Source organism: Oncorhynchus gorbuscha, linkage group LG21 (genome assembly GCF_021184085.1).
Source record: "Oncorhynchus gorbuscha isolate QuinsamMale2020 ecotype Even-year linkage group LG21, OgorEven_v1.0, whole genome shotgun sequence".
Lineage (NCBI taxonomy): Eukaryota > Metazoa > Chordata > Actinopteri > Salmoniformes > Salmonidae > Oncorhynchus > Oncorhynchus gorbuscha.
In genome coordinates this window covers 31304374-31319568 of record NC_060193.1, presented here as the reverse complement: position 1 = coordinate 31319568, position 15195 = coordinate 31304374, and the positions used below count along the sequence as shown (strand labels likewise).

General features: G+C 40.1%; 1 protein-coding gene across 3 annotated transcripts in view; it reads right to left on the bottom strand.

The window, feature by feature from the left end:
• Positions 1–15195, bottom strand: part of LOC124007683 (recombining binding protein suppressor of hairless) — a 107394-nt gene that overhangs the window by 48702 nt on the left and 43497 nt on the right. Inside the window, exon 2 of one of the 3 annotated variants that reach the window (XM_046318373.1) lies at positions 432–553. The exons of the other annotated variants lie outside the window; for them this stretch is intronic. Coding sequence (XP_046174329.1) covers positions 432–448 — 17 coding nt within the window. The 5' untranslated portion in view covers positions 449–553. The remainder of the gene's footprint in view (positions 1–431; positions 554–15195) is intronic. 3 annotated transcript variants of the gene reach the window in all.

The following is a 15195-nucleotide window of genomic DNA, read 5'->3' as shown; positions in this document are numbered from 1 at the left end:
TCATACCGGCGAAAGAGACCTATTTCCTTCACAACAAATGACATCACGGAAAACACAACATCAAATTCCCACCAAGACCCCTTTTTTCTTGTCAGGCTACTGGGCGTCACAGGGGGGAAACTTGCAGTAAAAAGAAGTGTTAGTGGTGTGATGCTCTAACATGCACTCCAAGGACAACTTGTTCCCCAGAGCTAAACACACCCCACAGACAGACAGGCAACCTTGAAGCATGGAGAAGAGCATGCACACACACACACACACACACACACACACACACACACACACACACACACACACACACACACACACACACACACACACACACACACACACACACACACACACACACACACACACACACACACAGGCAGGCCCAGGGGGAGTTGGGATGGGAGCAGCGAGGAGGCTAAAATAGAAAAATCAATGCTTACAGAGCTCCCCCTTCCATCTCTCTCTCCTCCGCATACTGTAAGACCCTGCTCTGGGGCTGGTCTTAACACACTGGCGGCTTGAGAAACACACTCACGCTGTGTGAGTGTGTGTGTTGGGCTTCCTGAGGTGTGAGAGGATGTCACAGTCATGCTTTGGGTGGAGTATTTGATTTGACATATACACAGCTTTCACCTCAAACACAATATTTGCTCACTTGCTCTCTCAGACACACACAGTGAGAGGTGTCAATTTTGGTACTTGGTTGTTTGATATCATAGGCTCTGTGTTATGCAAGGCACAACCTTAGCACATCAGTGCACCAACGCCAGTTTCTGACTGCTACATGCATACAGAAAGAGTAAAACAACTTTTTCATTTTAAGAGAGGAGAGAAATAGGGAGTGAAGAGTGAAAACAAGACAAAAAGTAAAGAAAGCTGGAGGGAGGGAGGAAGGTAGAGGGGAAAGGGATCCAGCGAAAGTAGCTAAAGGAGGAGGCGGATAAAGGGAGGGAGTGACACGAGAAAGAGAGATGGAGCGAGAGAGGGGGGATTGTGTAAGTGGAATAATTATAGAGGAGGCAGATCAATAAGGTTCCCACAGTGAAACGCTGAGGCCTCACTGGGTAATGGATTCCAGGCAGGCAGCTCTCTCTTCCCCTCCTCAATCCTCTCCTTCTTTCCTTTCTCCTCCCCTCAGTCATAGGATCACACTGTCTTACCATCCGAAAGAGAAGGGAGGTAAGAGAGGGAGGGGGGGGGCACATTCTATACAGACTATATACACTGAGTGTACAAAACATACTTTTTTCCATGACAGACTGACCAGGTGAAAACTATGATCCCTTATTGATGTCACCTGTTAAATCCACTTCATTCACTGTAGAAGGAGACAGGCTAAAGAAGGAATAAAACCTTGAGACAACAGAGACATTGATTGTGCATGTGTGTCATTCAGAGAGTGAATGGACAAGAGAAAAGAATGAAGTGCCTTTGAACGGTGTAAGGTAGTAGGTGCCAGGCGCACCGGTTTGAGTGTGTCAAGAACTGCAACGCTGCTGGGTTTTTCACACGCAACAGTTTCCCTTGTGCATCAAGAATGGCCCACCACACAAAGAATATCCAGCCAACTTGACACAACTGTGGGAAGCATTGAAGTCAACATTGTGCCAGCATCACTGTGGAACACTTTCAACACCTTGTAGAGTCCATGCCCCTACGAATTAAGGCTGTTCCGAGGGCAAAAGGTGGTGCAACTCAATATTTGAAAATTGTTCCCAATGTTTTGTACAGTCAGTGTATAAAAGGGAGGAGATATTTGCAAGAGAGGTATTTGAAAGAAGAGAGAAGAAAGGAGTTAGAGAAGGATAGAAAGGAGAGGGATAGAAAAGGAGAAAGAACCTGGCAAAGACCCGCTGCTGGCTTGGTTAATAACATGGTCAAAACACTAAGGCCAGACTGTGCTACAATCATCAACAAAAAAACACTACATATCACCATATACCATCATGCTCAGGCCAGCTACTTGTGTTAGCACCGTAGATATCACACACACACTTTCCAACAAGGGTAAGTCAATATCAGGCAATGAGATTATATAACTTGATAATAAAGCGCTAGGATATTTTTGAGAATATGAATGTATTATCAACTTCTGGAGTACAAAATTGATTTGAAAAACACAAGGGATACACTTAATCAAAAAGGCACAGAAAAAGTGAATATCAAACGTGGAAGAGATTTCAGATTTGTTTTAGAGGCATCATTACAGACCCTGGTTCGATTCCGGGCTGTTTCACAACCGGCCATGATCGGGAGTCCCAAAGGGTGGCACACAATTGGCCCAGCATTGTCCAGGTTAGGGGAGGGTTTGGCCGGTGTTGGTCATCATTGTAAAATAAGAATTTGTTCTTAACTGACTTGCCTAGTTAAATAAAGGTTCAATAAAACATGAAAAGGTGTGTCTAAGGAGTGGAGTGGCAAAAGAGATATCTACTTTTCAATTCACATTACATCCCTGCCCGTTGTAGCTGGCCACGCGACATTATTGGTCTGCAGCTAAAATTGACTGTAAATATCACAGTAGCCACAAAGCAGTAAGTACAAACGATTTAACAATCCAAGCAACCTTTCTTCTAAAACATGTTACACTCTTGAATAATGCAACAATCCACCAGCATTGCAGACAATTAAAGGATTAATTTTCTCTTCTGTACACATTCAATTAGCTGACAATACACAGCTAACACCTACTTGCTAGCTAGCTAAGAACATGCTTCATGATCAAGTATTGTTAATAAACAGATCAATAATGAATGTTTACACCTCCCATAAAAGTACAGCAACATTACCATACAGTGTCATTCATATTATAAAATAGGCTACAGAGCTAACTAAACTAAATAAACGTGCTGGCTGTAGCTGAATGCTGACGCTTAGCTGAACCACAGCTAGATAGGAGCTCATACGCTTACACTAGCTACCATATTAAAGTGACCTTCTAATAAACGTGGAAGTCATAATACAAGGTAAAAGCAAATTGTGACTGAAAACTTTGATAATTCCTGGAAAGTTGCTTCTTGCCTGGACCTCGATGGTTCAGTGCTGTCAAGCAAAATAAATATATATTTATCTCAGGTAGGAGACAAGAAAGAACACCTGGTTACACACAGGTACGGTGACAATTTCATAATGTAACAGGCTGTTACTACAATATCTGTACATTACAAAAACATTGCTATGCTATTAAAACATTTACTGTAAGAGTGTTGGCTCAACGAGACAATTCTGTTTACACTGCCCTGCTTAGATGGGGACAACTGTCGGGCGAATGTCATGTACGAACTAGCGGTCGAGACGTGACAAAGGTCCCCTTTCGGCGCCGGCAAAGATGGTCGTCTCATTTAGAGTACTTAGGAAATATGCAGTAATTCGTTTTTTTTATGTATTATTTCTCACAATGTTAGCCCAGAAAATCTGAAGTGAAGAACTATTGGATATAAGAGCGACGTCAACTTGCCAACATAACGATGAGGAATATGACTTTCCCGAAGCGGATCATTTGTTCGGACCACCACCCAGGACATTGAATCTAATCCCAAAGGCAGACCCAGGAGAGTTAGACTGAGCGGTCTCCTGGTCAGACTTCGTAGGCGTGCACACCACCCACCTCTTCCGAGAACACTACTCGCCAATGTCCAGTCTCCAGACAACAAGGTGGGCAAAATTAGGCCACGAGTTGCCTTCCAGAGAGACATCAGAGATTGTAACATTCTCTGTTTCACGGAAACATGGCTCTCTTGGGATATGTTGTCAGAGTTGGTACATCTCTCTTGTAAGAAGATGGGTGGGGGTGTATGCTTCATAATTAACGACTCATGGTGTAATCATACCAACATACAGGAACTCAAGTCCTTCTACTCACCCGACCTAGAATTCCTCCCTATCAAATGTCGACTTCAAGATTGTTTCGTTCACACAGACTGGGATATGTTCCGGGAAGCCTCAAAGAATAACACGGTGAGTGAGTTTATAAGGAAGTGCATTGGAGATGTTGTACCCACTGTGCCTATTAAAACCTACCTAACCAGAAATAGTTGGCGGCTAGTTGGCGGCATTCGCGCAAAACTGAAAGTGCGAAGCACTGCATTCAACTACGGAAAGAAATATGGCCGAATATAAACAGTGTAGTTATTCCCTCCGCAAGGCAATCAAACAAGTGAAATGTCGGAATAGGGAGAAAGTGGAGTCGTAATTCAGTGGCTTACGGACTACAAAAAGAAAACCAGCCATGTCACGGACACCGACGTCTTGCTTCCAGAGAAACTAAGCACCTTCTTTGCACCCTTTGAGGATAATACAGTGCCACTGACGTGGCCCGCTATCAAGGACTGCAGGCCCCCCCCCTCTCCCTCTCCGTGGGCGACGTGAGTAGTCACTTTAAATAATGGCACTTTAATCATGTTTACATATCATACAGTATATGAGATGAGTAATGTATTTTATTCCATCTTGCCTATGCCGCTCGGCCATCGCTCATCCATATATTTATATGTACATATTCCTATTCCATCCCTTTACATTTGGGTATACAAGGTAGTTGTTGTGGAACTGTTAGATATTGCTGCACTGTCGGAACAAGAAGCACAAGCATTTTGCTACACTGGCATTAACATCTGCTAACCATGTGTATATGACCAATACAATTTGATTTGAAGATAACATTGCAGAATAAGTGTAGCAGAAGGTACTATTAGAGATGGTGTCTTTGGACGTCACACTTGAGTGCTAAGTGTGAAAACCGACTTCCACTGGCGTCGTGTCACACATCTATGTGCTGACTTCAAAGTGCAAACACACACAAGAATACAGGTGCACACATTCACACACCAGAACTGGGCAGAAATAGCTGCATTTTGTTTTGGAAAAATCTATTTTTTTAAAGACCAACTTATTAATTCCTTGAGGTAATCAGATATAGTTTATATCGAGTTAACTGGAAGGCAACTATTTTCTTTTATATCTAAATACAGGTCTCAGAAAGTATTTTGAATACCTCTCAGAAAACCAAAGAATATTTGAAGGCATTTGAATATATGCACACAAAAAATAACAAATAAATATTTATTTGATAGCTGCGAAATATTTGATGAACAACTAAAAACTACAAAAAAGTTAGTTGAAAAGTTAGTTTGTATAAGCTATATAAACACAAAAGTATGTGGACACCCCTGCTGCTGACAGGTGTATAAAATCAAGCACAACAGCCATGCAACCTGCAAAGCCAAACAATGGCAGTAGAATGGCCTTACTAAAGAGCTGTGGCTTTCAATGTGGCACTGTCATAGGATGCCACCTTTCCAACAAGTCAGTTTATCAAAATGTCTGCCCTGTTTGAGCTGCCCCAGACAACTGTAAGGGCTGTTATTGTGAAGTGGAAATGTTTAGGAGTAACAACGTCTCAGCTGCGAAGTGGTAGGCTACACAAGCTCACAGAACAGGACCGTTGAGTGTTGAAGGACAGACGATCTCACAGAACGGGGTCGTTTGTCCTTGATTAGAACACTCACTACTAACTAGGGTTGTATATTTTGGGGAATACTCAGAGGTGGAAACTTTCCGTGGGAATTAATGGGAATATATGCAAATTAATATTAATAGCATTTAAATGTATTTGGATATATTTACCATATCACATGGAGACCGAAACATAAACCTTTTACCTTATCATAAGTAGACATAATTGCAAATTATTAAATCCTTCCAATTGAAATAAAAAAACATATAATTTATTTACGAATTGAAATTTAATTAAATTAGTTTACTCTTCACATGGGATGGTTTCACTGAACAACAAAAGAAATGGAATATTGAATGATACCCAATAATCCATCACATCTCCCAAAAACATTTTCAACATACAGTACATCTGTAAAATGATAGACTAGAAACTAAAACTGTGGTTGTCTTCCTCTCAGACTCCCATGTCATCTCCCTGGACCTCCTCAATGTACACCTCTTGAACATCAAACTGAGGCCTCATCTTCAATGTCACTTTCCAGCCTTGTTGAGAGGCTCAAAAAGCCCAACATATTCCCGGATGGCACCAATTTTTCAACCCTTGTATTAGTCAGCCTGTTGTGTGTGTTCCCAAACAAGGACTAGTTGCGCTCTGAGGCGGCTGATGTTGGTGGGATTTGGAGGATGATGGAGGCAACAGGGGAAAGAGCCTCAGATCCATAAAGTCCTTTCCAGCAGGTGGCTGATGAGATATGTTGGCATGACTGCCATATTGCATCTTCATCCCAAAGCCCTTGCTTGGAAGTGTACTTCTCTTACATCTGCAAGCAGAGTCTGAACATCAGACAGGATGGCATTGTCTCCCACAATCTGTGCAATGGCTACTGCTATAGGTTTCAGCAGTTTCAGGCTGCTTACCACTCTCTCCCAAAATATATCATCCAGGAGGATCCTCTTGATTGGCTGTCCATATCGGCATACTGTGATATGGCAATTTCTTGGAGAGACTCAATGATGACAACACCACCCCAACGTGTGTTGCTGTGCAGCTTCAATGTGGTGCTCTTATTCTTCTCACTTAGATTGCTGCTATAATTTCATGATCCTTTACATACCTAACACTTTCTTTGGCTATCTTGTAGAGTGTATCCATTGTTTTCAGTGCCATGATGTCCTTGATGAGCAGATGTAATGCATGAGCAGCACAGCCAAGGGGTGTGATGTGAGGGTAGGACTCCTCCACTTTAGACCAAGCATCCTTCATGTTCGCAGCATTGTCTGTCGCCAGTGCAAATAACTTCTGTGGTCCAAGGTCATTGATGACAGCCTTCAGCTCATCTGCAATGTAGAGACCGGTGTGTCTGTTGTCCCTTGTGTCTGTAGAAAACCGGTTGGGGGTGGAGATGTAGTTAGAGATGATAGCAATACAGTCTGCTTTCTTTATGATTTGTTTGACCACATTTTAACTCTGTATCCAGCAAATGAGTAGATAAAGCATGTCTGGTTGGAGGGGTGTATGCTGGGCAAAGAACATTCAGAAATCTCTTCCAATACACATTGCCTGTGAGCATCAGAGGTGAATCAGTTGCAAACACAGCTCGAGCAAGACATTCATCAGCATTGAGTCAACAAAACTTCTGATTCCAGCTGTTGCTTCGATAAGGCGTCTGATTCATAATTTTCACCTCGAATAGAAGTAGAGGGACTTTTGTGAGAGGTTGCTTGTTGTCAGCGTTGAGGGAACTTTATGCACTTGGCCAGATGATTCTGTATCTTTGTTGCTTTCTTTACATATGATTTGGCACATTAATTTGAAAATGTACACAGCTTTTCCTTCTACATTAGCTAAAGGGAAATGTCTCCACACATCAGATAGTGCCCGTGGCAATTTCCTGTAAAGATTAGAAGAAAAAAACGTTAAAAAAGCAAATACAATTCCATATAGAGATAAATAGTTAAGCAGTTAGCTTAAACAACTCCTTTGTAAGATAAATGTTTTAAAATTAAACATGTATGGAAACAGGTGAATTAACACTCAGTTAGCAGGCTAAAACAAGCTAAAAACCCACATGATAGCAAAAACTAACTAGCAGAAATTGTTAACAAGTTAGAAATGATTTAAACACACTTTGCTGTAGGCTACTATTTATTAGTTGACAAAAAATGTGTGTCATAAAATATATTAACCCCACCCAGTATTGTAATCAAAACTTACCAGAAACATGTAGTCCTTTGCTCAGACAGTGTAGTAGTGAGAACTCAATAGGATCTCATTAGTGCAAAATCTTGAGAATCAGCTGTACATGTGATGGAAGAGTGCACTGTACATACAGAGGGTTGCAATTCCATTGAATTGGGGACAGTTTAACAAAAATATGCCACAAGACCTAGAATTGCCTTGTGTATCCCACAAAACAGGTTCACTGTCATCAGATAACTTTTTTGATGAATTTAAGCTAAATTTCCCAAATTCCGGAGCTTAACTTCCATGGAAAATTTCCAGAAAAATGATTGAAGTTTACTGGAAAGTTTACAACCCTTTGCAATCATAATCACTACCGAGTTCCAAACTGCCACTGTAAGCAACGTCAGCAAGAGAACTGTTCGTCGTGAGCTCTATGAAATGGGTTTTCATGGTCGAGCAGCCGCACACACACAAGCCTAAAATCACCATGCACAATGTCAAGCGTCGGCTGGAGTGGTGTAAAGCTCGCCGCCACTGGACTCTGGAGCAGTGGAAATGCGTTCTCTGGAGTGATGAATCACGCTTCACCATATGGCAGTCCGATGGACAAAGCTGAGTTTGGCGGATGGAAGGAGAATGCTACCTGTACGAATGCATAGTGGCAACTGTAAAGTTTTGTGGAGTAGGAATAATGGTCTGGGGCTGTTTTTCATGGTTCGGGGGAGGCCCCTTAGTTCCACTGAAGGGAAATCGTAACAGGAAAGGGGAAGGCCCTTTCCTGTTTCAGCATGACAATGCCCCCGTGCACAAAGTGAGGTCCATACAGATATGGTTTGTCGAGATTGGTGTGGAAGAACTTGACTGGCCTGCACACAGTCCTGACTTCAACACCATCAAACACCTTTGGGATCAATTGGAACGCCGACTGCAAGCCAGGCCTAATTGCCAAACATCAGTGCCAGACCTCACTAATGCTTGTGGCGAAATGGAAGCAAGTCCCTGCTGCAATGTTCCAACATCTAGTGGAAATCCTTTGCAAAAAAGTTGGGACCAACTCCATATTAACGGTCATGATTTTGGAATGAGATGTTTGACGAGCAGGTGTCCACAAACTTTTGGTCATGCAGTGTATATGATCAGAAGCACATGGTCTGAGAGGTCTCTTCGATATTAATCTTAATATAGCCTACAGCAGGGTTATTCAACATTTACCCTACGAGGTCCAGAGTCTGCTGGTTTCCTGTTCTAGATGATCCTTAATTGCACCCACCTGGTGTCTCAGGTCAAAATCAGTCGGTGATTAGAGGGAACAATGAAGAAGAAAAAGCAGTGGAACTGGCTTCGAGGTCTCGAGTTGAGTTTGAGGGGCCTATAGCCTATAATGAAATACATGAGGGAAATGGAATCACCTCAACATTGGCGTAGAGTACTTTTATAGCTTCAAAATTACTAACAAATATATTTTCATAATGAGACAAGGTAATACAGTAACTGTAATTAAACGAATTACCTTTAGAGCAACATTTTATTATCACGTTGTTATATAATACTGAGCTGAGTTTATGTAACTACTGTACACGAGGAACAGTAACTGTTCCTTATTCCACGGATCTAATAACTCCATTGTTATGCAATTATAAAGCAATTTCCAAAGTCCTATGTTGCTACACATGTATAAGAACTTGCTGCCAAGTGTTAACATGTTCAAAGGCACTCGCACATCTAAGTTCTTTGTTGCAAGGGCATGGTAACAATGCAATAACATGAAAGAAAAAAAGAAACCTGCACACTGCTCTTGCTTGTATCACTATTCTTTACATAGTTTCTTCAAGGCCTTCATCAGAGGTAGCTACGTAAAGCTTAATAAAGAACAGTGAATTAGCAAATGCAGCATGTGAGTTTCTATTTTCATTAATGTTATTTCATTGTTACCATGCACCTGTAACACAGATATACCAGATGTGTGAGTGCATTCCTAATGAAGCTGGTTGAGAGAATGCCAAGAGCATGCAAAGATGTCAGCAAGGCAAAGGGTGGCTACTTTGAAGAATCTCAAATATAAAATATATTTTGATTTGTTTAACACTTTTTTGGTTATTACATGATTCCATATGTGTTATTTCATAGTTTTGATATCTTCACTATTATTCTACAAAGAAGAAAATTGTCAAAATAAAGAAAACCCCTCAAATTAGTAGGTGTGTCCAAACTTTTGACTGGTTCTGTATATTTCTTATTCTTACAAGTGAATACAATAAAGTAGGATATTTTTAAACATTTAAACAAATTCAATTTATCTGGAAGCTTTCAGAAAATTTGGCCATACCTGAGTTGGCTTCATTAATTAGTGAATCAAAACGTTTCTGTGATAAAATCAAATTGGTATCATCAGCAAAGACAATGGGAATTACGGTAGCATACACAGCCGCAAGGTCATTGATAAAGTTTACGAATAACAAAGGTCCAATTATCAAACCCTGTGGCACACCACAAGATATATTGGCCCTGGTAGATGCACAGCCGTTTGCATAAATAAATTATTCTCTATCATAAACATAACTATATAACCAACTATATGTATGATTATGAAAACTGTGATGATGCAATTTAGAAAGTAATATTTAATGATAAACTGTGTCAAACGCTTTGGGTAAATCTAAAAAGACGCCAAGAGCGTATTCATTGTTGTTATGGGCTGTAAAGATTTTATCTACAAGATGCAAAAGAGCCATCTGAGAAGTAGGTTTTACAAAAACCATATTGGTCATCATATAGAATACTGTGTTGATTTAAAATGTACAGCTGTAATCGCAGCAAAAGGTGGCGCTACAAAGTATTAACTTAAGGGGGCTGAATAATTTTGCACGCCCAATTTTTCAGTTTTTGATTTGTTAAAAAGGTTTGAAATATCCAATAAATGTCGTTCCACTTCATGATTGTGTCCCACTTGTTGTTGATTCTTCACAAAAAAATACAGTTTTATATCTTTATGATTGAAGCCTGAAATGTGGCAAAAGGTCGCAAAGTTCAAGGGGGCCGAATACTTTCGCAAGGCACTGTACATTAGAGGCTCAGTAATCAAGGAAGACACAGATTTCACCAAAGAGCCAACTGAAGCAAAGAAGGGAAATGTCCCTTCATGTAATCCAAGGGATTTCCATCAGTTTTCTACATTTTCTTTGACAGAGGGGAACCCACATTCACAAAAAAAGATTAAATTCACATGAAATAACATCAGGATCACTACATGTCTTATTTCCAACAATAAATTGCAATGGAATAGTTGTAGATATTTTTCTTATTCAACAGTTGATTGATCATTTTCCAAGTTGACTTTATATTATTTAAGGATTCTTGGAATTTGTTGGTAAAATATATTTGGTTGGATATGTGCTCTATTCAGATCTATCTTCCACATCTAGTTCCAGATACAGCCATGCCATTAGTTGAAGGTAGCCAATCCAATAGTTTCGGAAAAGTAGTCACTTCCAGAGATCTGTAATCAAATAGATTTGAAAAGTAGCCATTTTTTGGGATCTGTATTCAAATAGTTGAAGTCACCTCCAAAGTAACTATTTGTTCCCCTGGGGAAAAAAAGAGTTGCTTTCCACAAAACATAGTTAAAACTATAGTTATCCCAGGTCTGGCACACACATAGTCCGACAACATTTGTTGCTGTATTTTTTGTCTTAATCTTCACATATGCCGAGTGAATCTCAGCAAACACAAGCCAAGGAAGCAATAGAACAAGGAAGGGGACCACACCATCTGCAAATGAGGGGTCCAAACCCAATTTAGGCCAGTGGAGCAGAGGTATCATTCCTTCTCTCTTCTGACAGTCGTTTGGACCAGTGGTATTAATTCTCTTTCAGCGGGTACCCCATTTTTCCCACTATAATTACTGGGAATATCTAGTGAACCCCCACCTAAAATCTAATGGCACAACCTTTATTTTTTTTACATCAACAAATAACATTGAATTCATTGGATCATCATTTTGAAGAGAGATGAAAAGAAACCAATAACTACATTTAATCAAGAAAATTTAATCAAGAAAATTTCTCAAAAAATGTTTGTATATTGTATAATACAATAACCCCACTGCAGTTCCCCGTGACCCTATTGGTGGTCCTGAACTAGACTTTGAATACCACTGCGTTAAGGGGTCCATATGCTTCCCAGCCGAAACAGTTCGGAAGAGTTTGTGCGTATATTATGACAACATTCTGTTGTTAGTTTGAGGGGTTTTTCAGCTGTTCGGGCACATAACTTTTTTTCTGGAGGCAAGCCAAAGTCGGTAGCCAAAGTCAGTAGCGCCTTTGTTTGTGAAGGGTCAGCAGTAGAGGATGCTGCTCTATGTACGTAGACATGCTATCACTGGTCACTTTCATAATGTTTACATACCATTTTACTCATTTCATATGTTCAGACTGTAGTCTAGGCAATGCCACTCTGACATTGCTCATCCTAATATGTCTATATTTCTTAATTCAATTCTTTTAGATGTATGTATTGTTGCGAATTGTTAGATACTACTGTTGGATCTAGGAACACAAGCATTTCGCTACACCCGCAATAACATCTGATAAATATGTATATGCACCAATAAAATGTTATTTTATTTGAGTAGGAATTCTTCAATAAAGTATGTCATTCAACTCGTTATCATGGACATTTTTCCCATTGAGAAATACTAAACCAAACATCTTACTTTAGATGTAAAATTGAGCGACTAAGACGTCCTCGTCAAAATTAATGCCAGATTTTTTGAGTTACTTAAATTAATTGTGACTATTTTGAGGAAGTTTATACTGGCTACAGTCTCAAAATGGACAAACAATACTACTGCCGCTTTTTTCTTGCTTTTCAAGCGAAGGTCTTTTAAGGTAGTAGGTAGTATGCGAGCATACTCGTTCAGTTCGCCAAGCTAGGCACCAGCCAAACTGAAGCATGCTGATGCCTTTAGGCCTAATTCATATCTCATTCACAAAGAGAGCAATGTCTGTCTGTCCTTCCTTCAGTCAGCTGTTACCACAGCTACAAAGTCATAAACTCCACCTATTTCTACAATTTATTTTCATAAAATATGATTTTAACCCTAACCACACTGCTAACCTTATGCCCAACCCTAACCTTAAAATAAGACTCAAATAAAAGTTCATTCATTTTTACGATAGCCAATTTTGACTTTGTGGCTTTGATAACTAGTGGAAACCATTCACTAGCTACTACATGTCCAGACAGACATAAAATGTCATTTCTTTAGCAAAATGGGCTAATCCCAGGAAGAGAGATGGAAGACAGGAAGCGAGGGAGAATATATATATGTTTGGTCTGTTGGTGACATTTCCCCCTCTTCCACTATTGGCCTCCTCTCTGAAGAGGAAGCTCTGTCAGAACTGGGGTTTAATCTGTTTCTTGCTCCAACTCTCACTTCCTTCCTCCCTCCTACTCTTCCTCCTCCTCTGCAGTATCACTACAACTGGTTCAGTCTGCAATTTTTAAAGATAGTTACATATGGCAATATTATTTAGGACAATATTATATCAATACTTTGACTCCAAGTATTGATAAAAAATTATTACAAAATAATATATTGTTCTGTCATCTTTTTAAATAGTGAGCCAACATGTTTTAATGACTGATAAAAACTATTTTTTTCATGCTCTTGCATTTTCTCTTGCATCTCTCTGCAGCAGACATAGTGAGCAATATGTTTGGAACATCAAATCGCAATAAATTTGCAGTATCAAATCGCAATATATATAGATTTGTGATAGCGTATCAGCACTTAAGTATCACGATACTATTGTATTGTGGGGTCCCTGGCAATTCAAAGCCTTAGTGAGTGTGTTAAAGCTCGGACACACTGGCATATAGGACTGGGCAGTATACCATATTTTACTATATACACCGGTATTGATGTACGGACCGGTTTGGGTTTTTACTTAACCGCTGTAATGGTATTTCAATGTTTGGTTTATTAAATGTGATACTCAACTCCGGCGCGTATAATGTCAGTTTTTATAGTTTGCTCCTTGAGTCATCTCTCTCCCATCTTTCTCCCTCCTAAATGCTGCTAACCACTCCAAGCAATCTCCGTGTCACTCAAGGAGAGAAGTTGCTCGTCCAGAGTCATGAGCACTTTCTTGACCTTCACTCCGCATGGTCAGATGGATGCAACAATGCTGGTAACATGCTCCTTTCCACAAGTGTTATATAATTACTTATTTATTATTTACTTATTTATGTATCTTAAGGTCTGCTTGTTTGTCTTTTCTTAGCAAGTTATTACTAAAACAATGTCTAGAGGTGATGCACTTTCAAATGAGTCGTTAGTTTTGTGGTATTGAAAGATTTCACTTTCTCCCCTCCTCGGGAAAAAATAGCAGCACAAACATTGCATATGGCCTTTCTGTTATCTTCCTATGAAAGTCCACACAGCAGACAATGTGGGCTAGGTGAGGAATGCTGTGTTTTTATTTTATTTTTTTTTATTTTACTAGGCAAGTCAGCTAAGAACAAATTCTTATTTTCAATGACGGCCTAGGAACAGTGGGTTAACTGCCTGTTCAAGGGCAGAACGACAGATTTTGTACCTTGTCGGCTCGGGGATTTGAACTTGCAACCTTTCGGTTACTAGTCCAATGCTCTAACCACTAGGCTACCCTGCACGTGTAGCGCAGTATTTTTTGTGGCGTCATTATGTCATCTACCTACGTTATATATGTATGTACATCAGCTTTGACATCAGTTTTGCACATCGACGTTAAACTAGACATCTGGCCGATGATGGAATTTTAGCCAATATCGTCCGATTCCCATATGCTTACTGATATATTGTGCATTCCTAGTGGAAATTAAAATAAAAGTGCAGGAATAGATGAACACAATGAGTTTGGAGTTGGATTGAACAGTATAAATGGAAAAGGCCCATTGAAATCGCTTGTAATTTACAGTTGAAGTCTGAAGTTTACATACACCTTAGCCAAATACATTTTAACTCAGTTTTTAACAATTTCTGAAATTTAATCCTAGTAAAAATACCGTGACTTAGGTAAGTTTGGATCACCACCTTATTTTAACAATGTGAAATATCAGAATAATAGTAGAGAGAATTATTTATTTCAGCTTTTATTTAATTCATCACATTCCCAGTGGGTCAGAAGTTTACATACACTCAATTAGTATTTGGAAGCATTGCCTTAAATTGTTTAACTTTGGTCAAACATTCCGGGTAGCCATCCACAAGCTTCACACAATAAGTTGGGTGAATTTTGGCCCATTCCTCCTGACAGAGCTGGTGTAACTGAGTCAGGTTTGTAGGCCTCCTGGCTCGCACACGCTTTTTCAGTTCTACCCACACATTTCCTATAGGATTGAGGGCAGGGATTTGTGATGGCCACTCCAATACCTTGACTTTGTTGTCCTTAAGCCATTTTGCCATAACTTTGGAAGCACGCTTGGGGTCATTGTCAATTTGGAAGCACCCCCACATCATGATGCTGCCACCACCGTGCTTCACGGTTGGGGTGGTGTTCTTCGGGGCTTGCAAGCCTCCC